Source organism: Enoplosus armatus, chromosome 2 (assembly GCF_043641665.1).
Source record: "Enoplosus armatus isolate fEnoArm2 chromosome 2, fEnoArm2.hap1, whole genome shotgun sequence".
Taxonomy (NCBI): domain Eukaryota; kingdom Metazoa; phylum Chordata; class Actinopteri; order Centrarchiformes; family Enoplosidae; genus Enoplosus; species Enoplosus armatus.
Window position 1 is genome coordinate 21865882 of NC_092181.1, and position 27988 is coordinate 21893869.

The 27988-nt window shown below is 42.7% G+C and overlaps 1 protein-coding gene across 1 annotated transcript; it reads left to right on the top strand.

The window, feature by feature from the left end:
• Positions 1-27983, top strand: sorbs2a (sorbin and SH3 domain containing 2a). The gene is made up of 27 exons (XM_070916089.1): positions 1-10; positions 1264-1353; positions 3541-3567; positions 3718-3842; positions 4038-4691; positions 5472-5897; positions 7563-7689; positions 8221-8396; positions 10509-10575; positions 11525-11575; positions 11716-11929; positions 12166-12280; positions 14716-14787; positions 16465-16521; positions 17240-17289; positions 18145-18320; positions 18624-20459; positions 21629-21708; positions 21962-22059; positions 22452-22566; positions 22696-22824; positions 23227-23421; positions 25190-25696; positions 26290-26373; positions 26744-26781; positions 27019-27125; positions 27922-27983. Exons 1-27 carry the CDS (start codon positions 1-3, stop codon positions 27981-27983), a joined length of 5688 nt encoding a protein of 1895 aa, XP_070772190.1.
• Positions 27984-27988: the final 5 nt, after the last annotated feature.

Sequence of the window (27988 nt, forward strand, 5' to 3'; positions counted from 1 at the left end):
ATGAATACAGGTATACCAGTATGCGCGCGCACACACACACACACACACACACTCAAACCATATACTGTATGTGATTGTTAGGAAATCACCCATCCTGTCCATGTCCATTATTTATAACATTGAACTATTGTTTACTAAAAAGTCAATATGTTTCCACATTTCAGAGCAGCTATTTTAAAAGCCACTATGTGTGCTAGTTTTCCTCTATCACAGGCATGAGTCTATAACTCTAACGCTGACCCACCACTTTGGTGTTGGTCCTGGGTTATTGTGTCTGAAAACATCAAGTATAGTAAGTCTTTTGCTTTTAACCACAGTGACGTATTCCTCTTTCAATACATTTGCAAGACTCTGTCTTAAACTTGGCAGTCGTCCCGAGCTGAAGTGAGTATTTCAGCCAGAGAATCAATTATGAGTAATCCGTCATTGAGCCTTCTCCACACACCACACACCACCACTCTGTGTGGCTGCCAGTGGTAGCTTGAGTCATCCTGGTTGTTTGCCTGTATTTACAATATAGAAGACAAAACAAAAATAGCTTTGTCATGTGTTGAAAGGCGGCCAATAACACTACTAGAATTAGAAACACCGAATTAATTTGATGGAGAAACAAAACAATATTGCCTCAGATTTTAAACCACTTGTATTGTCCAATAGCTTAAATTGCAAAGAACAGATCTAAGTGTTTGCTACAGATGTGCCAGGTACTTGAATTGTGGGAAATGTGGGGAAGTGTTTGTTAAGAACATCAGCTTGTTGTTTTACTCAAGAGTAGTTAAAGGTATTATATCACAGTTCAGTTGGAGGTGGTTCAAAAGTGTGTCAGCAGGCCAGTAAACAGAGATTTTATGATGTATAGCCATATTGACACTTGATTTCTATTAACAAATGTCCCCCATGTTAATTTCACGTAGTCTTACGGAACACTGTAATTCAGAAGCATTCAGGGTCATCCAAGTATCATAAACATACTGTGTCTGACCGAAATGGTTAGGCTAGTGCAAGCTAATGCCATGCAACATCTTCAATCTTCTACTTTACAATTACACTTTGTAATTGTGCTGTACATCAGCTTCACCTCATATCCTGCGCTCATGCAGTAAAAATCAGGCTCTTTAAATGCATGTGCTTTGCCTCCACTTGTTTGCGTTATGTTTCTGGCTGGACGCATTTGCGCGTGTATGTGTGTCTTTGTGTATATGCATGTGCATGTGTGCTGCTGCTTCTGCCTCTATGATCACCTGCCTGGCTGTGATTTCTCAGATAGCGGAGGATTCGCTCGCAAAAGCGTGGCCTTATCATTCATACTCTCTCCCATGAAGAGGGTCCAGAGCTCACCAAATCTAGGTACGGGTACTAACACTCACAACAACACTACAAATGAGCACGTTTCAATAAGAGTTGTATAAGTAGCAGAAATACAGGCCACTTCAGGTATTGACTGGACTCAACTGTCAAAACATGAGGTAAGTCTTTAAAAAGTGGCTTGTTGTTTTTCAGAACCACATTTGGGCTTCGTCCACCTGATATGGCTTTAGCATATCTGAAATACTTTCAAATAGGCTGCGGCTGCTTCAGTATGCTTAAGCAATGTTTGGACTGTGGGATGCTATTTTTTCTAATCAGTTCATTACATTATTTTTTTTATTTCCCTTTTGTTTAGTCTCTTCCATCTTGGGCTTGGTTTTGCTTCCTGAATCAGTCATGAGTAGTCATACTACCTACCCTGTTGTTGATGTTAATCTTCCTTTTGACAGCTCTTATATGTCATGCTCTCACACTGCTCCATGCCATTTCCCCTCTTTATGGGTAGTTATTCTACTCTTCCTATTGTCTTAAGTTTTTTAATCCCCTATTACTCTTTCTCCTCTGTCAACATTGATTGGTCAGACATGGAAAAGCTCCCTTGACCCTGAGCTCTTGGAGAATGTGGAAATGTTCTTGGATGGGCTTGTGTGTTGACACCATTCTGCTTATCTTTTCCTCATCAGTGTTTCAGTTTCATGCAAGCAAATTTACAGCAGATCTGATGTATGAATAAGCCCTTCATCCTAAAAGTGTTGCCTATTTCTTGTAATTGCTTGTCAGTTTGAAATGAATAAGAGCTTTTTACATAGCAAGGGGAAGAGCTGAAGCTTAAGTATATTCTCAGCTTCCAGAGGCTCGTCCCTGGCTGCCTATGCCTTTCCTCTGCTGAAAGAGCAGTGTTTGTCCCTGAATCATGTCAGCATCCAGGTTAACAGCTGCACCCACGTAGGCATTCTAGCACCGTCAGCTTCCTGTTAACAATAGTAGGGCACTGTGTGAAAACTGATGAGCTATTGTCAGATATAGAAAGAGTAGGAGCATGGGAGGACTAATCAAACCACCCTTCAGAGGGCTTTAGGATCCTGTACGTAGCCACTATAGCATTATTGTGAAGGAGACATGCAGGCGTCAGCTTCTGAGGGACCCTCAGCCTCGGCAGGGGTGCACAGTACACTCAGCATTGCTGTTTAGTATACTGTTATACTTAGAGTCAACTCCAAAATCTGCATTGCTGTTTCCTAGAAATATAGAAAGTTCCTGTCTACATGGTTTAATACACTGTAGACTAGAGAATGGAGGTCAAGGAACCAGAGTGTTTTGTGTGCTGTGGAGTAAACCATCCCAGCTTGAGGCATCTCCACTGGTAAAACTAGTCTGGTAAAATCTAAATTGCTGTGAGCTGTAGCACTCAAGAAGAATTTGGTTGAAGGATAATTCTGGTTTATTTCAACCTTCAATTCAATTTCAATGGGTGTATTCCCCATAAATGTGGCTATTGTGGCTCAATGGATTGTGCTAACTTTGCACTCGCCACGTCCGTTGTAGAAATTTGAGGAAACAAGGATTCGTGCAAAACAACATGGGTATATCAGGGCATACTGCACGATCCTCCAACAGCTTTCTAAATAACTACTTTTTACATGAATCATTTCAAACGCTTGTCTCTGAGTCTGACCAAAAATAAACACAGAAAGAAACAGTATGAAACTTGAACATTATATCCTAACCAATTGTTAGTTTGCCCAGTGAATTTGTGTATTTTTCACTTTTCCGTCATCAAAAGTTGACAGGAAAACTACATTATCTGGAGAAAATGTGTGGGCTATCTGTAAACTACAGGAGAATAATCATTAGTATCATTAGTAGTAGAACCAGTAGCAGTTGAATAATAGGTGATTACAAGATCAAGTGGTTACAGATTTCTAACAAAGTGGTTCAAAGAGTTCAGAATACTTGTTAATGCTAACATGTTAGTACAACAGGTAATATTGTGGTTCACATCAAGATAAGTCATGCAATCGTTCAGAACGTTTCTGTCTTTTCAGACCTGCGTCTTCTCCCTTAACACCATCTCAAGTCTGTTTGTCACACTAAACATTCTCACAAGCATTTTGTGAGGTGAAGACTACTTTAGATGTAATCCTATGCAATAGCATTGACATTTGTTGAAGGGATTAATGTAATCACACATTCAGTCATGTCACTTATTATCGCTGTGTCTTTGTTCCCCAGGGAGTGATTCTCACTCATCAGACTTGGGTAAGTCTCTGTTCCTTTTGGTGAATTTGGGGGGAGAATCTTAACATTGCACATGGCAAAATAAGCTTTGAAACACCCTGTAGGAGACCAGACAACTTAATCAAAACACACAGCAGTGTGTGATGTCAATATTATTAACTTTATCTTCAGATTCTTGGCGGTCACGTAGTGCAACAGATGGCCTTAAGAATGGAGACGCCAGCAGCTCGTCTCTTGCTGCCAAAGGCTTCCGCAGTGTCAGACCCAACCTACAGGACAAAAAGTCACCAACACAGGTAAGATGTCTCACACACCACATTGACAGATCACTGCTATTTAGAGTTTATTAAAAAATGTGTTTGTAAAAGTGGAAATGGTATTAATTTACACAGAACCATGCTGTATTTATACATTTGGAACAACTTAATGATGATTTTTTTGCTTTTTGCTTGCTTGAACTCATGGCTGTTGCATTCTAATTGGCCAATAAGGATATCAATCATGTGCCACTGCCACCCCCCAGGAGAGAGAGTTTCCACTTCTCTCCCACTGGCACTAATCCACCAGACTACAGCTCCCTCATCGCCCTGGCTAATGATTTTAGCCCTGGAATGCTAACATTCACTCAGAATGAGAAAGCAGTTTTGAAAGAGTCCCACACTATTAGTAGCACATCTTCTTACAGCTACTCAGAGACCAGTGCAAACCCAGTCCAACAGGCACTCCAGCCCACCGCCCCAAATGATGTTAGGGACTGTAGTGCATCTGCCACCACTAATACACAGGCTCAGGAGCGTAAGGTGTCTTCCCTCAAACTAACCCCTGTCACCATCCCTAACCCCCCGGCTCACTGCAACTCTTACCTTGACCCCCATCCTAAGACCAAGACCACAGGTTCCCCTCCACCCACTTCCCCACCTCCACAAAGGTGTCCCACCACGTCTCAGCCCCTGACACAGGCAGCCTGGCTTTCTGTCCACTTGGGCCCCGAGAATCTGAAACATCCAGAGCCTTCAAACAGCACAGTGGAACTCAAGGTCCCAGATCAAGCCCCAAATCAAACCCAAAGTCCAGCTCCATCCCAGGTGGAGAAAACGAAGGCTCCTCCTGCAGTTCCACCAAGACCTTCTCCTGCTGAACTGTTGGTACATAACTACCTACTGTCACAATAGACCAAAAACTATAATCACTATAATACAATATTCCTGGGTTTTTGCCTTGGTGACATCAAGAGTGATTAAAGGGTAACACACTGGCTGCATCACATCTTTTGACATCCATAGCACACACTGAACGCCCCATGCAAGTAGTCAAGGTACTGTAGTCACGATGTGCCAAATTCAGTTTTCACTTTTCTGTCTTCAAAAGTTGAGAGGAAAACTACATTATCTGGAGGAAAATGTGTGGGCTATCTGTAAACTACAGGAGAAGAATCATTCAATGCAGAATGTTTTTCTGATGACTTGACGCTCATGAACACTGGGAAGTCTGACAGTGGTCTTCCTTGGAGCCACAGTCATATGCTGCTTGTGTGTGTTGCCCTTTAGTTTGTTAGTCTTGGTGCTACCATCCAACCAACCAAACTAATTGTGGTTCTACATATGTGTGAACTCATACTGTATGTGTGATAACCTACTGGTTCATTTATTTTATACCACTGTAACTGTCTGTGAACTGTATTTGCTGCCACAGAGTTTGAACTAACAGAGCCTCTTCAATTCACAGCATTAATCATGTTTCAGAAGATGGTGCTGCAGCCTCATGACACTTCAGTGTGGTTTCACCACAGCATTTCACCTTCTGTTAGGCTCATGTGTTACCTCCACACATCCTTTGTGACAGCGTGGCTAATGAGTCATATCACTAAGTAAGCACTCTCCTCCTTTCCTCCTTTTCCAATCAACTCCCCATTCTTCCAACACCAGGGGCCTCCCTCCCCCGACCACACAGCACGGCACATCCCCTATCGCTGCCACAGCTCAGATTCACTCGACTACCTGTCAGGCGTAATGCCCAAGGCTCTATCACCCACCCCGTATGTTGCTAGTGGAGCTGGCAGCACAGCTGGTACAGTCAGCGGGCCGAGCTTTACCACAGTCAGCAGTGCGAGCATCTTTGGCTGCATGTCACCCTCGGCTTCCCCCGTGACGGTGTCAGCTCTCAGCCACTACTCGTCGTCCACGGCGGGTCTGATGGACGAGCTGCAGATCTGTAGCCTGGACTCACCTGGCGCCTCACCCACACCATCGCCCACCCTCAGCCACGTCTCCACCTACACATCCACTGCTGGCCCTGATGATGTGCTAACAACTTCTGTGGCCTCCTCTGCTGCAGCAGCCACTGTCACTAACGTAATTATCCCAACAAGTCACTGCTGTAACACACATCATTACCAAAAACAAATGGTTCCCTCCCTCCCTCCCCTCATTTGGATGGCTGAACCAAACCTTCACAAAATGTGTTATTATTACCGATTTTTACCTTTCACTAACCATGAACTGCAACCTACTTGCCAGAATTAAATTCAGCCCACAATGTTCCCTTATTATGTTAATGTGTCTGTACCCATTAGAACTCTATGTCCGTGTGCCTGTCTTTGTTTCTCTTTGTTATGCCTTTTTTTGCAATCCAATGCAATTATACTGTCTCTTAGAGGCTAGTTCATATCAAAAATTCATGATGAGACAAAACCATTTTTCAGTGGTTGGAAACTGTTTGCTGCAGGTGGCTGGCATCTTGAAAGACTAAACTTGTCCAGGGGGAGGTGGATGGTTTCATAATGTAACATACGTCAGGACTGTAGTTACGTTTCCTGTCAGCTCATTATATTGTCATTGGAGTCCATATAAGGGATCCTGAGAAAGACTGGTACAACTTTAGATTATGGCATAAATGTAAATGTGCACCTCTTCTTCCCAGCTGTAACAAGATTTAGGATTTATGATGTCAGTCAAACATGCATTGCATTGCATTGTCACTGTCTACACCAACCACAGATCCCGTTTCTAACCTGAGTCCCACCTACAAAAGTTCTGATTGGCTTGGTTGCTTCTCCAACCAAGGAAATATCCATTCACAAGAGCAACACCAGACTTTTGAAACACTCAACAGAATTTGAGATGTGGTCAGCATAAAAGTGCGCTTCGGGTCACAGTTACACATGTATAGCGTTAATAAAATGCGACATGTAGACAGCTGGATTGTTTCAAATAAAAGCGCATCTGTTCTGTCAGACAGAAGTGAGGCGGATGACTGCAAAAACACAGCTGAAACGCCTCATGTGTAGACACGCCATTAGATGCACTGGCAATAAGAGTTTGTGTGTGCTTTAAAGTGAATTGATCATATTTAAATTGTTGCGTTGGCATTTCGTGCTAGGTACAGTAGTCATTGGTTTAAGAGCTATCATGAGTCTTTGATCCGAAAACACAGGCCTTTAAATTAAAATACAATTTTTATCCTTTAGTCAGATGAAATCATATGTTCCTGTGTCATATTGAATGGGAGAGCGTTCTTCAGCAGAGCTTCCCATTGTAACTGTATCCTGTCCGTTGTCTTGTTTATGTCACAACTAATTTATAATGAAATGTATGTGAATCTGAAAGAGATGTACTTGTTAACCGTCACTGTTTTAATCTCTTCTGTCTGTTTTGAAGTGAAGTGATACAATAAGTGTCCCCTCCCCTCACTAACTGTTCTGTCACTTCAGATTCAGCAATTCCTACGAACCACATCGGCCCAAATATCTGTCCACATGTACATTTATTTCCAAACTAGTTTCCTCTACCCCTTTAAATGTTACTATTGTAAAGCAATATGCTGACTGATAATGGATTTATAAAACTAATAACTCTCTTGTTTCGCTAATTGTTTTTTACATTTACACTCATTATTTAGCGTTGTAGGGCAGAACAGAACATTCTCCATTATAGAAAATGGACATTTGTACATTTTGCTGCAATTTGTGACTGGTAGTGGCTGATTATCTCTGTCTCTGACTTGTGGGTCACTCCTAGGGCCAGGTTCTCTCTCACGCTATGAATGGAAGTACTAGCCATCCACAGAGGCCCCTCTCCCCCCCATCCTATCCTCCTCCCCCTGCGTCACTCCACACTGGGCTCCAGAGACAGAGCAGAAGTTCAGGTGAGTCACTGATCTTTGGCCCCTTTATTTGAGCCGAGGACACCACATGTTTTAATAAAAATTCTTGGAAAATATCACTGCTCGCTATAAGACATGCAAAAATCATGCACATTCATGATTAGGGAAGTCATTATGCTTTGTTAAGAGCATATTCTGTTTAAAGTGCTTAGAATTTCAAAAATGTGTTAATCTTTTAAAGTACGACAAAAGGAGTTTTGTAAGTGAACCACTGCCCATATCAGTTAAGAGTCTTTGTTTACAAAATGTATTTGTTTACAATCCCAGGATATGTGTATACCTGTTACTAGAAGACAGAACCAGTATGAAATTAATTAGTACAAAATGAAGAGAAAGATAATGGTTGTTCTTGTACTACTCAAGTCTTGAAGCATACAAAAGAGTAGTTCCTCTTAGCAGTGTTCCTTTATCCAGCTGGTACTGGAGCCTAAACTTGGTTTTCTGTTTGATTATTAATAGGTACAACTGACAGTGTGTCTTTCTCTTTTCTCTCCTCTTCCTTCCTGTATCTAGAGGGCAGCGAGTCAGTTACCAGAGAGTCCATAGTGTCGGGCCACACCAGCATGAGCAGCACCGTGCCCATTGCCCGCTTCTCAGAAGAAGAGAAAAAGGTGTCCGTCATTAAAGCCCCTCATTACGAAGGCATCGGCCCCGTGGACGAGTCTGGCATACCTATCGCCATCCGCACGGTGAGGTCAAACATACAGAGCTAAACACATTGATTTGCAGCAGACTGACTCAGTTAGGTACTGTGGTGTTGCATGGCAGTATCTTTTGGCCTATTTCTGTTGTCTTGATATGTGATCAGGCTCACGAGAGGGGATTACTTTCAGCTGTCAGCAGCTTTTCACCCCATATTAAAAGCCCTTTCTGTGTCGCTCTCACTATCTCTCAGTGTCTCTTTTACTCCCTCTGTGCGCAAGTTATAAAGATGAGCTCAGACTTTGACAAGTAAGCAGCAAGGACCGTGCGGTACTAAAGCCTGTGTCTGTGTGTTATCTCTGTTAAGGCTTTTTTGTGTATTAACACTTCACTCAGTTATCAATTTTTTGAAGAGCTGCATATAAAGTCGGACATGTAACATGTAACCAACTACAGAAGTGAAGAGAAAGTTATAGGGAAAAAGAGAGATGGGCAATAAAAGCAGAGACAAAAGGTGAAAAGAAAGGAAAGCAGGAAGGAAGAAAAACAGATGCTCCTTGTTGTGAGCGGACAAACATTTTTGTGGGCACTTTATTTGGTAACCGTGGAGAGTGAAGTGGTAATTGGCCCGTCTCTTGGCCGTGCCAATGCTACATGCTCACCCACACACACTCCTTCACTGTGGAGCCGAACTGCCTCTTCTCTGACCAGAGTCCAGACACAGTGTTTAGTGCTACTGAATAAAGAGAGGATTAAGTCTCTCTGCCATTTGATAGCTCTTTTTTGAAGTGGCTGTTAGATCTATACTGTATACACAAAGACACGCATACCAGGGTTTCTCTTGGATTTTCCAGGCAGAGCACCAGGAGCTCCTGCTTTTTTCTTCTGTATTCTTTATGCTAAGAAACCAAACCTGCTGACATTGATTTCTGAAAGTAGGTACAATCACCATAATGCACATACACACTCATACCAAAACTAACTGCCACAGTAGTTTATCAAGTTACTGATAGCACTGTTATGTGTGTTATGTGTTTTTCTGGCTATGTTGACTATATGTTTGGATATTTTAGCAATTAATATACTATGTATGTTTAAAAGTTAAAATATCCCCTTTACACACAATCATACTTCTGCCACTAGCATACTTTGTGATAGTGAAGCAGAAGGTAAAGTGTCATTATCTTCTGTAATGTGACCTATTGCCAAGCGAAACAGGATATGTACGTGAGGTATAATTAAGAGAGGGTTTTAAGTGATATTCCTCAAGTTACCCGCTACACCTCCGTCACCCGCATTGTTAGTTCAGGAGGAGGAAGAATGGATAAATTAGACCTTAACCACATTCTTTAGAAATATAAACAAAGTATTTGCCAACTGATATCCAAACATACATCCTAATATGATATCTACAACCCAGAAGCTAATAGACGAATGTGGTTTAATGTGATGGTCGGGGTTAGCTCGTTGCCCCAAATCACATTTCTTTTGATGCATTTATTTATACGTCCCCACGTGCAAAATGAGTCAAATCAAAAATATTTCAATGTTTCAGAAAGGAGAGGGGTTTTGATATAAAATACACACATTTAGCATATAACAAGAGATAAATGAAGAATTAATGCAGGGAAACAGGATTACTTGAGGAGAATGTATTTTCTATTTCACTGTGTCATTATAGACATCTTGTATGTGCGCGTGGGTCCATGCAAATCCACTTTTCAGACTTATTTCTCGTCAGCTATAGCTGATAAATAGATTAAATATCTTATAAAGCCAAATTAAGAGCAGTTACCTTGAATTTTAAATAGCCCTCTGCAAATGATTCTTGACAAGGTTATTTAAAAAAAAAAAAAAAAGGAGATTTAGTCATCGGTAAGTCATCCTAATTTTTTTTGACTGAACAAGCATGATCAACATTTCCTAAAAGCATGGTATGGCGAGTGTCTCCATATACAACGAATCTTATGAATAATTTATTCATGTCTCGGCACAAGTTAAATTCTCTGTTAGTGAAGTATGAACCTGAGAGGCTGAGAGTGTTTTTCTCTACTCAGTAAGGTCCTATAAAACAGCTGGAACCCTCTCTAATTTCAGCTATCCATTTTATGTTGCATTTCACGGCACATAAATCTTAATGATGATTTCTCTCTCCACAGACGGTGGATAGGCCTAAGGATTGGTACAAAACTATGTTCAAACAGATCCACAAGGTTCACAAAGCAGGTAAGACTATACCGAATCACACTGAACTACAGAAATGTCCCATTATTTGATGTGATTTGATCATCAGACATTATGAGTGGAATTGGTCATGCATGCGTGTGTGTATGTGTGTATCTTTGTGTATCTTTGTGTGTCTCTGCATGTCGGTTCTTGTTAAACCAAAAGACCCAAAGGAGCTCAGAGCCAGAACTCATTAGATGAGAGCAAGAGAGTCTGGAGAGGAGGAGGAGGAGGAGGAGGAACTGAAAGAAACCTCTAATAGACACTGAGCTGTCCTGGGAAATCTGCTCTAATTTTGTGGACTTGACAGAATAGTCAGTACAAGGCTTGTTTGTTCATAACTGCTCAGGCTTCTTCTACTGCAGCACACACACAAACACACACACACACACACACACACACACACACACTATTTAATGACTGCGTGTGCCGAAAAAAAAAAAAATAATAAACATCTTTACGATGCATCTTGGAGAGTTCCCATGACTCTCTGAATATTCACATATTCACAGTGAATTTATAAAGCAATATTCCAGTCCCCCAGAAAAAGAGTCAAGAAGATATTTTCCGCATTTTAAGAAAACAGCAGCTTTGAATTTAGCCAGAATCAAATCCTCATAGTTACATCAAAATATGGATAATACTGCTTCTGTGGGATACTTTTGCCCTTCTTATAAGAAGAAAAAAGACATATTGGAAAAACAATCACTTGAAATACGCTGAGCTTGTGGATGAACAGAGGAGAAGTGGTTTATGCTGCTTGGGTGGTTTTGATACTTCTTTTTGCTGTGAAAAGTGGTCACTATTGGAAATTACTTTGTAACTGACTGTATACAAGCTGACCAAAGCGCTGCTCTCCCCGGAGAGGAAACTACAAACTTGTACACCCTGTACTGTAAAGTGTGTTTGTGCATGTATCCCAATCCGTCTTTGTTCCTTTCTTCTACAGACGATGATTATTCCGACACATACAATGCAACATATGCTGTCATAAACAATGGTGAGAGATGTTTTACGTACAACAAAAGTTGTATTTAATACAATAAGACATTTCTTCCCAACCCATTTGTCTCCTCTTGTCTGGCTTGCTCTGCCTCATTACTTCTCCCTCCGATGTCTCCTCTGTCCTGTCCTTAACAGATGACTACAGCCTGTCATCCAACGCCACCATGGCCCACCCAGCTCCCCGGACACATACGTACAGGCCACTCGCCATCAGCCCCTCGGACAACGGAGGGCACCTTGGGCCTCAGGAGCCTTCGCCATCCCCCGTACCCCCACCACCTCCACCCATGCCATCTCTCCTCCAACTGAGGGCCAGAGACAGTGAGCGTGAGAAAGACTTGCCTGACGCGTAAGAGGAGCTTTGTTTTATCTCTTTCATTTATTATACCTTAATAGTTATGGAATACTAGCACCGTACTAGCAATCAAAACAATAGTTTACGATTACATTTTTTAATTAACTTTTTTGCTGAGCCATCTTAAATAATGTTAATTAAAAAATGTTTCAAAGAATATGCTTTAATAATTAACTAACTTTGTGTCAGGATGTTTTCTAAGAAACACGTTTTTGTTTTTCTTGCACCAGGAATGAATGGGGTCCTCCCAACAGGAAAGTGGACACACGAAAGTACCGTGCAGAGCCCAAGAGTATTTTTGAGTATGAGCCTGGGAAGTCCTCTATTTTGGAGCATGAAAGACCAGTGAGTATATTTTAAAAATGTTCTTTCATTTGATTATAAGAAATTTCCCTGTTAAAACCCACTGAAAAGTTGGTGGCCATCATCACATTACTGCCTTCCTTCATGATTAACCTGCGAGGCCTGTAGGAGTCGATGTGGAATCATCTTTATAACATTTAGAAGACGTGATTGCGAGCAGGCTTCACACTGGCATCTTGGGAGAATATTTCTATTACTGTGACAGTGAAGTGATGAGGACAAGATAATGGAGGATGTGTTATAGATGAGGAGTCTCTTATGTGGGAAAGGATTAAAAAGAAAAGGTTTTTCTGAAGGTTTTGCAGATGTTTAATGTGATGACTGCAGAGAGCTCTCCCTGGGCAATAATGCATGAGTCAGTTCCTGATAAGGCAATAAAAGGAGAAAGCTGTAGAAGTGAACCCACGCTGGCTAATCTGCTGTCTGAGACTCCTTATATATGTTGTATAAAAACATCCTGTCTGGTGGCACAGTGTCCATTTGGGCAATTATGAGCCATAGCGAAGAAAATTGGCACTCTGTTTCTTTATTTTCTTTTTTTCTGTGTGTGTCCTTTGTGTGATTGTCAGTCTCTGCTCTAGGCTTCACTTTTTTTTACAGGGTGACTCATTTGTCTCGAAGCTGAATTCTCTTTTTAACAAGAGAGATGTGACACCACAACACCTACAAAACAACTCCTGGGCAGGGTTTCATTTGGTGTGAAATCTCCATTTCCATGTGGGAGCAGACAGAGTAGTAAACCTCTGTATCGTCTCTACAGTTAAAATAACAGTAAAACTCTTAAAAATGAATAAGCGTCTTGACTGCAGTGCATGCTGATGTGTGTAAATGGAAACAAATAGAGAAAGCTGTACTTGATTATGATTAACTTGCCACGCAGCGGTAACCATTGATTTGGTCATGTAAATACTTGCATCCCATCTGACACAGTTCATTGCAGGTTGATTTGATATGAAAATGTATCTCGGTGATACAAAGGAAGAGCTGGGTGTTATAATCCACCATGTGACATCAGCGGAGATAAACTTCTGCTTCCTTATTATCCCATCGTTTAGATGCCATGCATGCAAAGTAGTGGAGGATATACAGCATTATTTTCAACTAATAACATGAATGTTGATAAGGCAACATTTCATAGCAGCTGACAAGCCTCAATATGAAGGCTGCGTCCCAGTTCTGAAATCTAAATGAAATATCTGTAAATCCATTATTAGGATAACTTTGACTACAGGGGGAGAATGTGGCATATTTGTGTGACGGCAAGGTAATGCAAGTTTATTTGTAGAGCACCTTTCAACTGCAAGGCAGTTCACATTGATTTACATAAGCCATAAAAGCCATTAAGGAGCATAAGAAGACACATGAATAGGATTTAAAAAGGGTAAAATAAAATAAAAAATACATTAATTTTCTTATTTAGAAACTGCTAGGCCAGTTTAGCGGTTTATAGCACAGTCCTCCGTTGATGTTTTACCGGTTCTCTAAGTAATTAATAAAAAAAGCTCAAAAAGCATAGTCAGTATGTCAACTTTGATCGGGCATTTCACTGTTACAATTAAGAAAGTATTTAATACTTAACATGAGCATTAGTTGGACTATGGCGTTGTGTGTAGCACTTGGGTCAGTTGGCTGACTGACTGTGATACCATACTGCTCCCACCAATGTAGAGGTGAAACTTAATGCACACCCATGTGAATAACCCCTCATGTCTTTTCCAAACAGTTCCTCAATATGTGCCCCTACCTCTTCTTCTTCTTAATTATAATGAGAATTTTGCATTTCTCTGGTATGCCATCCCCTGAGCCTGCACAAAGGTGTGAATAATGAGGTTGGGTGTTAAATATGTAACTCTCAAAGTAACATTCTGATTTTCGTTATCTGTCACCTGTGCTATGGCTTAGAATAAGGGAGCGGTAATGTGAGTGTGTCATGGGACTCACAGCCCTGTTCAATTTTATGCATATGAAATTAATGAATATCATTTCAAAAGGGCCTAGGTGTTGAAATTGTCTACCCCTTTGGTCCCCAACGGTGACAAGAGTTGGAATGTGCATATTAGATAAGTGTATACAAGTTCAATTACTGTTTGATAATATGGCACTATTCTATGCTGCCTAACAAATACCTTGTATTCCCTCAAGTTTTGGAATTACTGTGAAACCAGTTAAAGTAGTGAAGCAAAAACGTGTTGTTTTTGTCAGTAGAAAATGGAATGGGTTTTGCATCACTGCTTTCATGCCCATGAGCCCTTCTAAATCTTCATCCTGGTTCATCCTGTGCCCATCTCCCTGTGCCACCTTTGCTCATTCCTAACCATGAGGTCCATGTCTCTCTTTGTGTGTGACTTCTTTCCACACTTCCTTTCTTCTGTCTTTCTTCTACCTCCTCTCTCTCTGTCACTTTCATGCTTTCCCAGACCTATGATGACATAGATTTAGAGAACGAGCCTTGGTATAAGTTCTTTTCCGAGCTGGAGTTTGGGCGGCCGGTAAGTCAGGGCCGTAGCTACTCCCTCAACCACAACCCTTCCATAGACATACACCCACTTTCTCCACCCCACCCATGATTTTTTTAAATGTCTCCACCAATAGACTGGGTGGGGCTAGTTGTTTGGGCATGTGGTACTTGTTGGGTGCTGTGACCCCCCACCCTCCCCCACCCTTGTGACAGGCTGTGTTATGTCTCTGCGTTGCTGGGTTTTTTGGTCTGGTGGCTAGCAGGCACTGCAGTGTTTACACACAAACCTTTTCTATTGAAATGTTTATTTCAGTTGGATCATTATTGCATCTTGACAAAAATAAGCAGGAAAATGGGTTCAAAGGCAGTGTGATCCAGATGCTCTAGATGACCTGGTTTTTAGGCTGGTAGAACTGCACAGAACAGTCAATCAATCCGTCATAATGATAAAAATGCAGTAGATGAGTGTCCTAATGATAAATATCATCCTTTTGCTCTGCGTAACAGTCTGAGTCTGTGTCTCACACATGCTAACATGTGTATCAATTAATCAGTCTTTTATTTAGCCTGTTTATTCATTTGATCATTTATTCATTTCTGCAAGTGTAGTGTTTGTGTTTATCTTCACTTTTGGTAGAGGATTGTTCTGCATATCTTAAAGCTTAATGCTGTAGCGCCCTCTGCTGGATGTAGGTGGCAATAACGTCCTACTGGCTAAGAGCAGGGATTGCCTCTAGCCACAGATCTGGGATCAAATTACCCCATGTGTCATGAAGACATGCCTCTATCTATGCCAGCATGACATCAGGTGATGATTTGTTGGGCTTATTCGAAATGTTCAGGTGAAAATGTCACATCTGGACCTGGCATGACTTCACAGAGTCATGTTGGGCTGTGTGTTGAGATTTCTACCTGCAATATTTTGAATGTTTCACGTCACTGAATAAGCCCTTAGAGTGTAGATGGTTGACCTACATGCACTGACTAGTCCGGCTGGGACAAAATCTCACAGTATGTTCAGTGTTTGAGTGTTTATTGAGATGCCAAGTTACAAGAGGTTTTGACCGACTAAGTGAACAATAGTTTATCTGCACTTGTAAACCAGCACTAAATCACAGCATTTGAGAGTGCAATTCCTTGCACTCTCAAATAAACACAACACTGCAGCTTGTGCTTCACTCGGCTTTCTGCTTCACAGCTTGCTCTCACACTCTGCATGTGTGTGTGTGGTACATAGGCACATTTCGGTGTGTGTGTGTGTGTGTGTGTGTGGTATAAAGGTTGATGTTGTAGGCCTAATCTATTTTAGCATTGACATTCTGTAGTTTACATGTTGCTATTTTGAGATTAGCATAAAGCATCAAGAAAATAATTAGAATGTGCATATGAATGAACGTGCATTATGTATAGGTGTGTGTGTGTGTTTGTGTGTGTGTGTGTTTGTCAGTATTGAGTGTGTGAGTGTGTAGTATGTATTGCGTGTGTGCACATGTGTGCATTATACATGCAAAGCACATGTGCAGCGTTTGTGAACTAGTCCATCTCTGGTTACTCAGATTCTCTAACGGGTGTCACTCTCTCCACATGTTTCTTGTTTTTTGGTTTCTCCCCATGATGTCACCACTGCTTCTCCTCCTTCACCTCATTTTCACCTACTTCCTATTCCTCCTCCTGTCCTCCTGCTCACTGCTGCTGCTTGGGGCTCAAGCCTCCTAAAAAACAGCTGGATTATAATCCAGACATCTCCGCTCGCCAGCGCATTGAGGTAATCTCACATTCACGAGTGTTCCAGTAGTGTTGTTAATCTCACAATTTCTAACCAATCATAGGACACAAAATCTATATTGTTATATTGAAAAATGTTGAAAAATGATATAATTGCTTAAAATGGGTGTAATGTAGTGTAGCACCAATTCAGTGTGATCTCATGTTGACATGTCAGCCATCCATTGCAAGATGAGTATGATGTTGCTTTGTGAACTTAGAGTTTTGAAATGCTATTCATCCATTCCCTTGGCATTGTATGAACAACATCTGCTGGTTGTACTAGATACACGAAGATTTTCACTGTCTGCTAAAATATTTCTCCTCAGAACATTATTATTGCATTTGATGATTAGCATTTCTATTTCTACCGTTTTTTACCACTAAGACCCATTCCAGCTGATCCATGCCAGGTTTTGCAGGGTAACATTTGCCCCCTGAGCTCAGCTCATAGCATCCTTTGCTATATCACCTTTGCCATCATCTTCCAGAGCAGCCCGAGAGAGAGCACAGATTTACCTTCACCGTTTACACCGGTAGGCGTCTTCTCAGTCAGGTGTGCCATGTGGAACCGGCATTCATCACACCTTACGCAGGGGGAGCGTTTTGAGTGTGGCACAGCAACAACCGCATGCAGGCTATGCATTGTGAGCTGCTCTGCCTCGAGTCTTTGTTCTTGTGGAGCTCACTTTTCTCTTTTGTTGTCTGCCCTATTTCAGACATCCCTGCACATCGCTCCTGCTGACAAGGCTCCGGAGAGACCTGCGAGGTAACCTCTGTTTCTTTTATTTTCCCCTGCATCACCCCCTCCCTCTCCCCCATCCTCTCAACAGCAGTGGTCCTTGTTGTGATTCAGCACAGAATCAAAACTGCTCTATCTTGCCTCGCCTCTGGTGCAAATAGCCTCGGTGTCTGCTGTTAAGGATGATTTGCAAGGATTAGTGTTAGTCTTTATTTGCTTTTGTCACTGAAGGCAGGGCGCTTTGCATCTCCCTCTCACTAACTGAGCCAGAATAAATTAACCCAGCAAACCTATTGATTCTGCCCTTCACCTCCTATCCTTCCCTCAACCCCCCCTCTTCCTCCCCTTGTCCTACTCCTTTTCACCAGTGGCCTGCTTATTCAGTCGCATTTTCCTCTGTGAATAGAAAGGGCAGAAATGGGATGTGATGAATAGGCCATATAATTCATGTAAGTGACATTGAGTCTGTTTGTTCTGAATATAAAGCCCATTGGTTTTTTAAGACATTTTGAATAAGAGAAGTTACAGTAACTCGTGTCATCTTTTCAGACACAAGGATAATAGCCTCATTTTTCAAAGGTTGCTTGAATGTGTTTTAAAATGCATTAATAATGCCAAGGATTGTAAGGGGGTTCAGAAAAATTTAAAAAGTAAAAATGTTTTCACATAGATCATGGAGGTGATTAGAGATGTGAAACACTATTCACTTGCTCATTATATATTATATTTTGGTCTATACTATGTTTGTAAGCACTGATGATACCTGAAATACAGTAAATACAATGTACTCACAAGACATTTATAGTACCTCAAATTCAATTTGGCTCCTGCAAACTGCATCCACCAATGTGAAAGCAGTTGTCCTTGATGTCTGTGTTGCAGTGCTGCCAGCGACTACAGGAAGAGACGGAAGTCTGAGCCGTCAAGTTCCCAAGTGAATGCTCAGTCTCAGAGTCGAGCTGCAACTTCCCCTAAACCAGTGGACGCCTACAGACCCAGCAGCAGCCTAAAGAAACCTGTGATTCGTTCCTCACCCTCCTCACCCTCCAGAGCCAAAGGTACACACACATACACACACTCATATGTGTGTGCTGTACTTACCACATCACTAGATAATCAAAGAAGATTTGTTGTGTTTTTCACAATATAATGTCTGTCTGCTGTGGTCATAAGTTTCCTTGGTTGGTATTGGTGGAAGTCTGAAGAAAGAAACATCAAATCCTCTTTTATTCCACCCTCTTTTCTCTCCTAATTCTTCTCCCTCTCCCCTGCTTTTCCACCTTTTTACTGGGTATTACCTCTTAACATGCTTTCCTCCTTCTTCTCTTTCACCACGCTGCTCTGTTTTGGACATCTGAAAGGTGGGGACGCATGCAACATGTATTCAAACAGTTTGACCTCCCCAGGTCCTTATCAGCGCCCCTGTCTGCCCCCTGTCCCCTCTGACATTGTTCATTGCCATGAGGATGCCAGCCAGGAAGGCAGCTCCTCCTCCAAGCAGTCTGTCTGTTGTAACAACAGTTGGCAGACCAAATCCCAGGATCCTGAGACATGGAGCAGTGCAGAGGAGGTACCGCCCTCCGCTGGCAAGCTCAAGTCACGCAGCTGTGATGACTTACTCAATGATGGACATACTGGCTCAGGGGGGCGCAACGCCACCCGCTCAGAAAGTGCTGGGTCACTGGTTTGTGATGGGAATCCCTCAGGTTCGACTGGATCCATTTCCACTCGCTCATTGCCTCGCCTCCACCGGCGACGGGCACACGATTCACCGGGCTTTCTCCAGCTCTATCGTAAGATGCACCAGATTGACCGAGCTCAGCTCATCCCATCGGAAGTCATCCGCTCGGTCCGTGCTCGCATCCTGGAGCTAGAGCGCCAACCTCACCTGCATCTGCATCGCCTCTCTCCTTGGACACCCTCTTGGGGCATGGAGGTGCCACGCGATATGGTGCCAAATCGCATTTCTGAATATGAGCGCCTTATTAAGAAGTCCAAATCCATGCCCAACTTGGGTGACAGTGAGATGCCTTCAGGCACTACCACACCAGGTGGCTCGTCATCTCGAGCCAGCAGCGGTGGTGGTGGCACACCCAGTTTTCCTAAACGCCGTTTTTCCATAGAATCTTTACTAGAGGAAGACAACAACGGCAACAGTGGAACAGTACCTCACACCATGGATCACTTGCATCGACCTCGTAGCCCACCTGAGGGCCAGCCTCGTGTTGGGCCGGAGCCCGGCCGTGGGCGGTCCTTTCCCGCTCCTCCTGTTCCTCAAGGCCCACAAGCCAACCCAGACTACTCTGACAGTGAACAAGATGCTGTTGCGTCAGACCTCAGTGACTTCATCCAGGTGGAGGGTTCCTCATTTTGTAGTGAGAGTGACTTTGACCATTGCTCACTTACCTCCTCTGAGAGCTTGTACGGCTCTTCCACCCTCCACCACCACCACCATCTCCGTCATCACCACCACCATCATCACCACCACCCTGGTCACCAAAGTCTAGGCCAGAGCCAGGGCTATCAACACCGCCACCTCATCAGCACCTGCAAAGGCCGCTGCCCGGCCTCTTACACCCGTTTCACAACCATGCTTCGCCATGAGAGAGAACGAGCACGCCAGGAGCACCAGAGACCTTCACAGCAGAGCCGCAGCAGCCATTCCCAAATCCAGAGCTCACAGTCCCAACAAGCGATGTCCAAGCTGGCCTTCCTGGTCAGCCCAGTGCCTTTCCGCAGGAAAAAGGGCTCACCACCTACCTCTAGAAGAAGCAGTGGTGGTGGAGATCGAGGTAGCAGACCCAAGTCCAAACAGGCCATTTATGAAGCGCTAGATGCAGCCTTGAGAGACATATATGAGCATATTCAAACAGAGAGAGGCCACAGAGGAACTAGGGCACCTGATGATAGCATCCTGAGGAGAATACTGGCCGAACTGCTCCCAAATGTGCCTGAACGAAGCTCCTCATTGCGGGGGAGGAGGGGGTGTTGGCTCGGGGGTCACTCCTCTGCATCTGTGTACCCAGATGGGAGCCCAACTGGGTATGCCTCGTATAGAGGGGATCCCTCCACACCACGGTTACAGTCACCACGGCTACAGTCACCAATCAGTGCCTGTTACGGACGCCACTCAGACACCTCAAACAATAATGAATATGGAGATGAGCAGGGCAATGGAAATGGTCTCTGTTATTCAGGTGGAGATAATACACATGTTACACCTCAAATATGCACATGTGCACTTTGTCATGTAACCAGTCATACCTACACATAGTTTTTTTTCTACATAAACATATGCGCATATATGCATTCATACTTCAAATATGCATCAACATACATTTACGTCAATGTTTCTTTCAGTATTGCTTGGTCTTGTTTCCCTATTCCCCTCATTAGTCAGCTGATACATCCATTACTGTGATTTTTAATATATATATGACATGATTCAGTAAGACCTGTTTACTGTAAATTCTCAAGTAACACCTGGTATTAAGATATTGGCCATTGTTTCATTGTGTTAAGCTGATGTCAGTGAAACTAAACACTTCCTGCTGATGTTTCACATTAAAGGTCTGCTAGTAAAATGGGAGGAGTATGCCGCTACTCAAAAAAGGCTTTTAATTTGAAACATAAAAATGCTGACTTCGATTGACAGTAGCCTGAACAAAACAAAACAAAACAAAGAAGGGACAATTAGAATTAAATAGTGAGGGAGAACAACACATCTCAATCAGAATCAAAATCAGAGCAACAGAATAGTAAATAAGACATGACTTTGTTGTTGCACTGGTGGAAATAGCAAATTAAAACAGGAGTAGTTCAGAAAACGGAGGGTTCTTACAGAACTAGAGAACTAGAAAATAAATATTTGAGAATTTACAGTATATTACTCTGATTGGAGTAAATAAATGTGAATGTTCCTCTGCTTGTTTTTAATTTTATTCTTTTTTTTTGGTTGTATTATTTGTCTGTTTTGCAGATTGATTTATGGAGTCATCTTATTATCCCATATTCATTCTTTCCCTCAAGCCATTTGCTTGTATGTTCATGTTTGTAAATGTTTTTATCATATTTTCTTTGGCTGTGTTCCCCTTGTTTCATTTAGTGTTTCAGCTATTTTGTAGGATTGCATGTGTCGTACTGTGGGAATCACAATCTCCTTGTTTTTCCTATGAAATGGAAATAAAACGCACCTATGTTTGACTCCGAGCTTTCATTCCCTCATTTACCTGTTGGAATGGCGTCATCACTGTACCATTCAGTACTTTCCCAAAGCACATTTTCGTATTGTGAGCATGCATGTGACATGATTGTGGTGACCATGGTAGCTCCCGTGACCTTTTTCATGTGTCTCTGCTAATCCCAGACCAGGATGTCTCCAGGTGTTATTCCACCATGGATGGACGCCATACACCCCAGAGTAGAAGGCCTACTCCTGACAGAGAGGTACAACATTGAAACTGGTTGCTAGTATTCGGAACACCAACGTGCATTTCTATAGTCGCACTAAATTGTTCATCATTTTTTTCTTTAATGTAATTCAGAAATAACACCTTAAGTACACCTAAATAACAACAGGCACAATTATTTGTCTTTAGCTTCACAATACCACCTCACAGTTACAAAAATTGGGAAGCTGTATTTTATGTTTTGCCTGGTAATGCTTGCCGGCTTTTTTTCTCTCACTCTCATCTCCTAGGTCTCCCATAAACAGATGACACAACTTATTCTGTTCTCTCTCCTCCACCAGAAACAGCCTGCGAGAGCCATTTATGATTTTAAGGCACAAACAGCTAAGTGAGTACAGTAAATGCACAGTGCAAGCACAAGGAAGCCGAGCCTTAAAGCATGCATGTCTAACTGCATATCGGCACATCTCGACTCATTGCATTCAATGTTATGATTTCAGATTTGGAAGCATTTAATGCGTAATGTTTCTTTTGCTTTCTGAGATAACTTCATTGTCACATCCTGGCACCCCACTTGACTTGGATGGCTTTAACTGATTTATTTTGTGTAGTCTTTGAACATATGCATGAATAAAGCTGATTTCTGCTGTACTTGCCCTTATTTCATCCTGCTTCAGTAGCTGATGCTGTTTACATGAAATGAGCTGCGCTTGTTGAAGTGGTCAGGTCATGTTCACACCATGTGTGCCGGCACTTTGACTTGACTTGAATGCGTTGCAGGGAGCTGACATTTAAGAAGGGTGATGCAGTGAACATCATCCGGCAGATAGACAACAACTGGTATGAAGGAGAGCACCGCGGGCAGGTCGGGATATTCCCCATGTCCTATGTAGAAGTAAGTGTGCAACTGATAAACTGTACGTGAGTGCTGTAGATGTGCACCACTTTCTGTCTTAAATGTAATTTGTCTCTCTGGTTTCTCTCCCTCTTCAACACATTTACACAAATGCACACACATAAACAGAAGATGCCGTCCTCAGAGAAGCAGCAGCCGATTCGTCCTCCTCCGCCAGCACATGTCAGAGAGATCGGAGAGGCAATAGCTCGCTACAACTTCAATGCTGATACTAACGTGGAGCTGTCTCTCAGAAAGGTAGCCTGTTTATTGTTTGTGTGTAAATGAAAAGCTGCAGCAATGTAACAGGTTTATAGTTATGGGGTGAAATCTTATATTTCATGGGGAACTAAACAGCTTTTAGTTTATCTACTGGACATTTTCTCAAATTATAGAGAAACACGTAATCATCCAGATTTAGTTAAAACATGAAAATCATCAGTTACAAGGTTCCCACCAGGCGGTGATGATATGTGTGATGTGATTAATGCCACTGTGTAGAATTTGAAATTTTTCAGTTTTCACTGGGTCTGTCTCATTTTTCGACAAACAAAACGAAAGCCATTGGACTAATTTGATGATTTATAAGATGATTTGATGACATAAAAATGAGTGTAAAAATGAGTGTGTGTGTGTGTGTGTGTGTGTGTGTGTGTGTAGGGTGAGAGAGTAATTGTGATAAGGCAGGTGGACCAGAATTGGTATGAGGGGAAGATCCCAGACACAACCAAACAGGGCATCTTTCCTGTGTCATACGTTGACATCGTCAAGCGCTCCCCGTCCAAGAGCTCCGCCCACCACATAGACCCACATGGTTACCCTGGCAACAGGACACCAAGCTCTACACCCATCAAGGTAGGGGAATCACTACGACGTTGTGGCAGTATAATACAAAAGTTTGTTTAAGCACATGGAGCAGTTTTGTAAATGAATTCATTGATTTATAATTTGGGCTATTTATTTGTTTGTGAACAAATGATCACAAATGCCAACATATATTTTACGTCCTCAAAAAGCAACATGTTGTAAAAAATGTCTCCAGTTTAGTGAAATGAGTGAACACATCATCTGCGTAAGGGAGTAAACACAGCTTTTAAGCTTTGTTTCGCCCTCAAATGACACAACACACACACACACACACACACACACACACACACTGTACTCTCTGTTCCAGTTTTATAAATTACACTGTTCCTTCTTTTTCACTTACCTTCATGGAGCCTTTCTACCACCTACCTCCATCCTCCACTACTCGTGACCTTCCCTCCCCTCACCACTCGTTGAGAAGGCCTGACCTGCAAGCTATCACCAACGAGTGGCTGTCCCTCACATTGGACCCATCAGCGTCCACTCCTGCTCACTCCCTCACAACCACCCCTGTACCGCCCACACCACCCCCTCTCCCCACTGACCTCGCACCTTTCCTAAAGGCTCAGGAGCCTAAGGCACCTTCACCTGTGCTGTCACAAAGAGGCTTTGCCCTGTCACCACATACATTTTCCAGAACTCCTCCTTTTAAAGAAGGGAGACTCAGTTTAGGTCAGACCCCAGCTGCCCTGCCTTTCTCCCAACCACCACCTCCTCCTCCTCTTCCTCCTCCTCCTCCTCCCCCTCCCCCTCCTCCCCCTCCTCCTCCCCTTCCTCATTCCTCATTTACCTCTCCCCTGCTCAATTCTTCACTGCGACACAACAGTGGCAAAGGAATAGCCCAAACATTACACATTTCTAAGCCAGAGGTTTTGTCCTGCACAGTGCCAGAGCCGATAAAATCACCCGCACAAGTTCCTCTGCAGCACAAGTCAAATGTTCAAGAAAAGAAAATCACCACAATCCCCGATATAAAGCTGCAAGTAAAAGATCCTTATGATGAGCTGTTGTCCATGATTCTGGATGGTTGCACCAGTGCAGGTGCTGCTGACTTCTCAGGATTGTCTCCGGTAGATTCCCCACCAGCTACGCTAACCGATGAATCCCAGAGCAGGTTTGAGCTAAAAGTAGAAGAATCCTATCAGCCAGCAATGAAACACCCAACAGTCACTCCAGCCAGCGACTCGGCATGCAGCGTTCAGTTAGAGGTTCACAAGCCTGTGACAATGGAGCCACTTTCCATCACGTGGGGAGGACAGTCAGAAACACTGACTGAGCAACCAGTCGACTCTCAGAGACCACCGTTGGTGAAAGGAAGTGGGTGTCCTGAGTTGTTCATTGAGGAAGAGGATGAAGCTAGAGAGGACAAACAGGAGGACATTAAAGGTTTTAATGAAAGTCCGCTCAGACTCAGAAGTCCGCAGGTAGAGCATGGTGTGAGCTGCATCTCTTGAGTTTGGAAACACTACAGAGCCTCGGAATGGAGAAGCAGGGACATTTTTTACATCTTTGAAAAATAGACCTACTTTTGTACAAAGGTCGATGTACTCGTGTAGTCATTTGGGAAGCTCGAAAGCATTTACAGGGAAGCAATATGTTATATTTTACATCCATGTAAAATATTTTCCTCCACATTCCTTCCGGGGCTCCGTAAAATACAGGGAAGAGAATTAAATTAAAACATTTCTTCAGTTCCTCAGCATTTAGCTTCTGTGATTCTGCTTCATGATTGATTTGTGTGTCATTACCTCCATAGGCTGATGTCTCTCCTCCCACTCTGACACAGCTTCCTCACCCCGGCCTCCCCTCACCCTCCATACCACCACCCCTCACCTCCTTACCTCCCCCTTCTTCTTCTTCTTCTTCTTTCACTCCTTCTTTCACTCTTTCTTCACCTTCTTTCTCCCGGTCACAACAGCAGGATCGTACCACCATCCCTCCCTCTCCCCCTGTCTCCCCTCGGCCCCCATCCCTTCCTCTCCTCATGACATCACCGCAACCTCCAGTATGTCCCTCTCCGCCTGTCTCACCACCTCCCCTCCACTCCTCTCACCCCTCTCCAAACGTTCCCTCACAGCGCTCTGTCTCTCACCCCTCAAGCTATCCCTGTCTTTCTCATCCGATCACATCCTACCCGGATTCGCCTTTTTCCCTACCCGCCATGTGCCCCCCTAAACCCGCCTCTCCTCCCCTCGTCACTCCACGCTCTCCCCCCACTCCCCCGACTGTACCCCATGCAGGATGTAGGTCTCCCAAGGTGAAGGTAAAGCTGGAATGTGGAGATGATGGTGTTGATTTAGATCATGTTTGTGGTGCCAAGGATTATGACAAGAACTCATCTGATAATACCCTTCTATAACATTTGTGTTATCATTGATATTAGAGGAGCTGAGACTGGTTGAAGTCAACTAATCAATTGACAGATTTTTTAAATCTGATTAATCGTTTATGCTATTTATGCAGAGCAAATGCCATGACAATGACTTTTTATAGACTAAACGATTAATCAAAATGTGTCGACAGATTAACATATATGGGAAATAATTGTTTGTGGCGGCAGTAGCTGAGACTACTACGTCATTTGTACACTAACATACATTGTACACTATCATGTAAGTGCTATAGTGTTGATTTATGGACAGCAGAGAACATTCTTGAATTGGTGTGTGTTGCTCATGTTGGTTGTACTGTGGTGTGTTTAGGAGGATTTAAATTGGCATCGGCATGTTGAAGGATGATGTTTTACAGCATGTTATCAGCCTTTGTGCTCGTGTGTTCAGCTCATAGTGAAGGCCGCTGACTCGGTTACTGTTGAAGGTTATCGCTGTGTTGCTTCTGGTCTTTCTGCCTGTTAAGCAGGATCCAGTTGTTGGTGGTAAACCTCCTCGTAGCCCCATCTTGTTCCGGAGGTCCTATCTGTCCCCCAGTAGAGGTCGAAGGGTAGGGGGGCATGTCTTCACTCAACCGTGCTCTGACTGTACTTTTGTCTCTGTGCAGGAAGGAAATCAATAACCATATCAATAATAATCATTCATGACTGATCACCACATGTTCTGTAGCAAATTCAAATACGGTGTACATGTAATTTTCCCTTTAGGAAAGGAGAAATTGGAGTATTTCCGCTGAATCAATGGAGTGTTTGGTTGGTTTCGTCTGTTCATGTTTGTTTCTGGGTATAAAATTATACCTTATTTGTCTTAAGCGACAACATTAGACAAGTCCTTCCGTTTAACCTCCTCAAACCCTAAACAAAAGCCTCACAAATACCACATTTTGACTTTCTGTCTGTCTGTTTCTGTCTTTCTCACAGCGATTGGTGCAGGATGCACTCCATGGTGGAGGAGACCCGTGAGTGATATTTGTTATTATTCCACTGATTTGCTGTTATCCAGGAAAAGAAGATATGTCTTTATGTTAAACTGTAGGCTTAGTTTAATTTAAACACAAACAGATAGAGAAAATTCTGGATATATGAGAGAAAAAAACAATGGTGATCACATTACACAGAACAGAAAAAGTAACATGACTGTTCATTATCATTACTGCAGCATGGGTGTCGGTTCACCGTCAGTTTTTCTAACACAGGTACCAGGCCGTGTACAACTACCTGCCTCGCAACGAGGACGAGCTGGAGCTGAAGGAGGGCGACATTGTAGATGTGATGGAGAAGTGCGATGATGGCTGGTTTGTTGGTAAGAGGAGGGAATACTAGCTTGTCTGTTAGAAAAATATTTCAGTTTATGTATCTCTTAAAACATCATCTCCATTCTGTTACTGTTTGGAAAATAGTTCAGCGGTACAACAGAGCGAGTGAATCATTCAGGTTCAGTGTCTCCTCCATAGACATCGGCACACCTCCTAAAAACAAAGAGTCCATGAAAGAATAAGAATTACTTTTTACTGGACGTCCAGGAGGTATCATCTGATCAGAACCAGAAGAATCTCTTATTTATCAAATACATCACATATATCTAAACCTCTCTGTGTTCATGGTCTGAGTACTTCTTCCACCACTGTATACTACTACTTATATATACCTATTATACAGGCAAGTAGGTATGATACTAGATACATGTATTTTACAAAACAGCTGGACAACAAATATTCACTATATACAGATATAGTAGGTCAAGTAGATGCTCCAACTGTCTATACCGGGTTTGTGGTCTGGTTGGCACGATGGTGCAGGGGTACTCTGCAGACCACTAGATGGCACTGTGATCCCAGCACATATTTATAACGTGACATTGACTAGTCAACATTATCCTGAACACAGTTATCGTCTGATATCCCTGAGAATCTGTTTGCCACGTTAAACTTTACATTCTTTTATGAAAAACTCCTCCTCCAAAGAGGTTTTCTTGTGTTTCAGTTTGATCTCCAGGTTTGACTGATTTCCAGACTGCAGTGAGCTGGAATAATATTAGTGACAGCCACTGCCAAGTTTCAACACCGACAATCTCATTTTATTGCTCTTTGTTTTTGAAGGGACCTCTCGGAGGAGCAAGTTGTTTGGAACCTTCCCAGGAAACTACGTCAAGCAGCTATAATGATG

Excerpts from the sequence above, each read along its gene's own strand:
- sorbs2a (XM_070916089.1), top strand. Across the intron at positions 11,576-11,715 it reads ATATGCTGTCATAAACAATG|ATGACTACAGCCTGTCATCC; the intron begins GTGAGAGATGTT and ends TGTCCTTAACAG. Across the intron at positions 18,321-18,623 it reads CTCACCCTCCAGAGCCAAAG|GTGGGGACGCATGCAACATG; the intron begins GTACACACACAT and ends GACATCTGAAAG.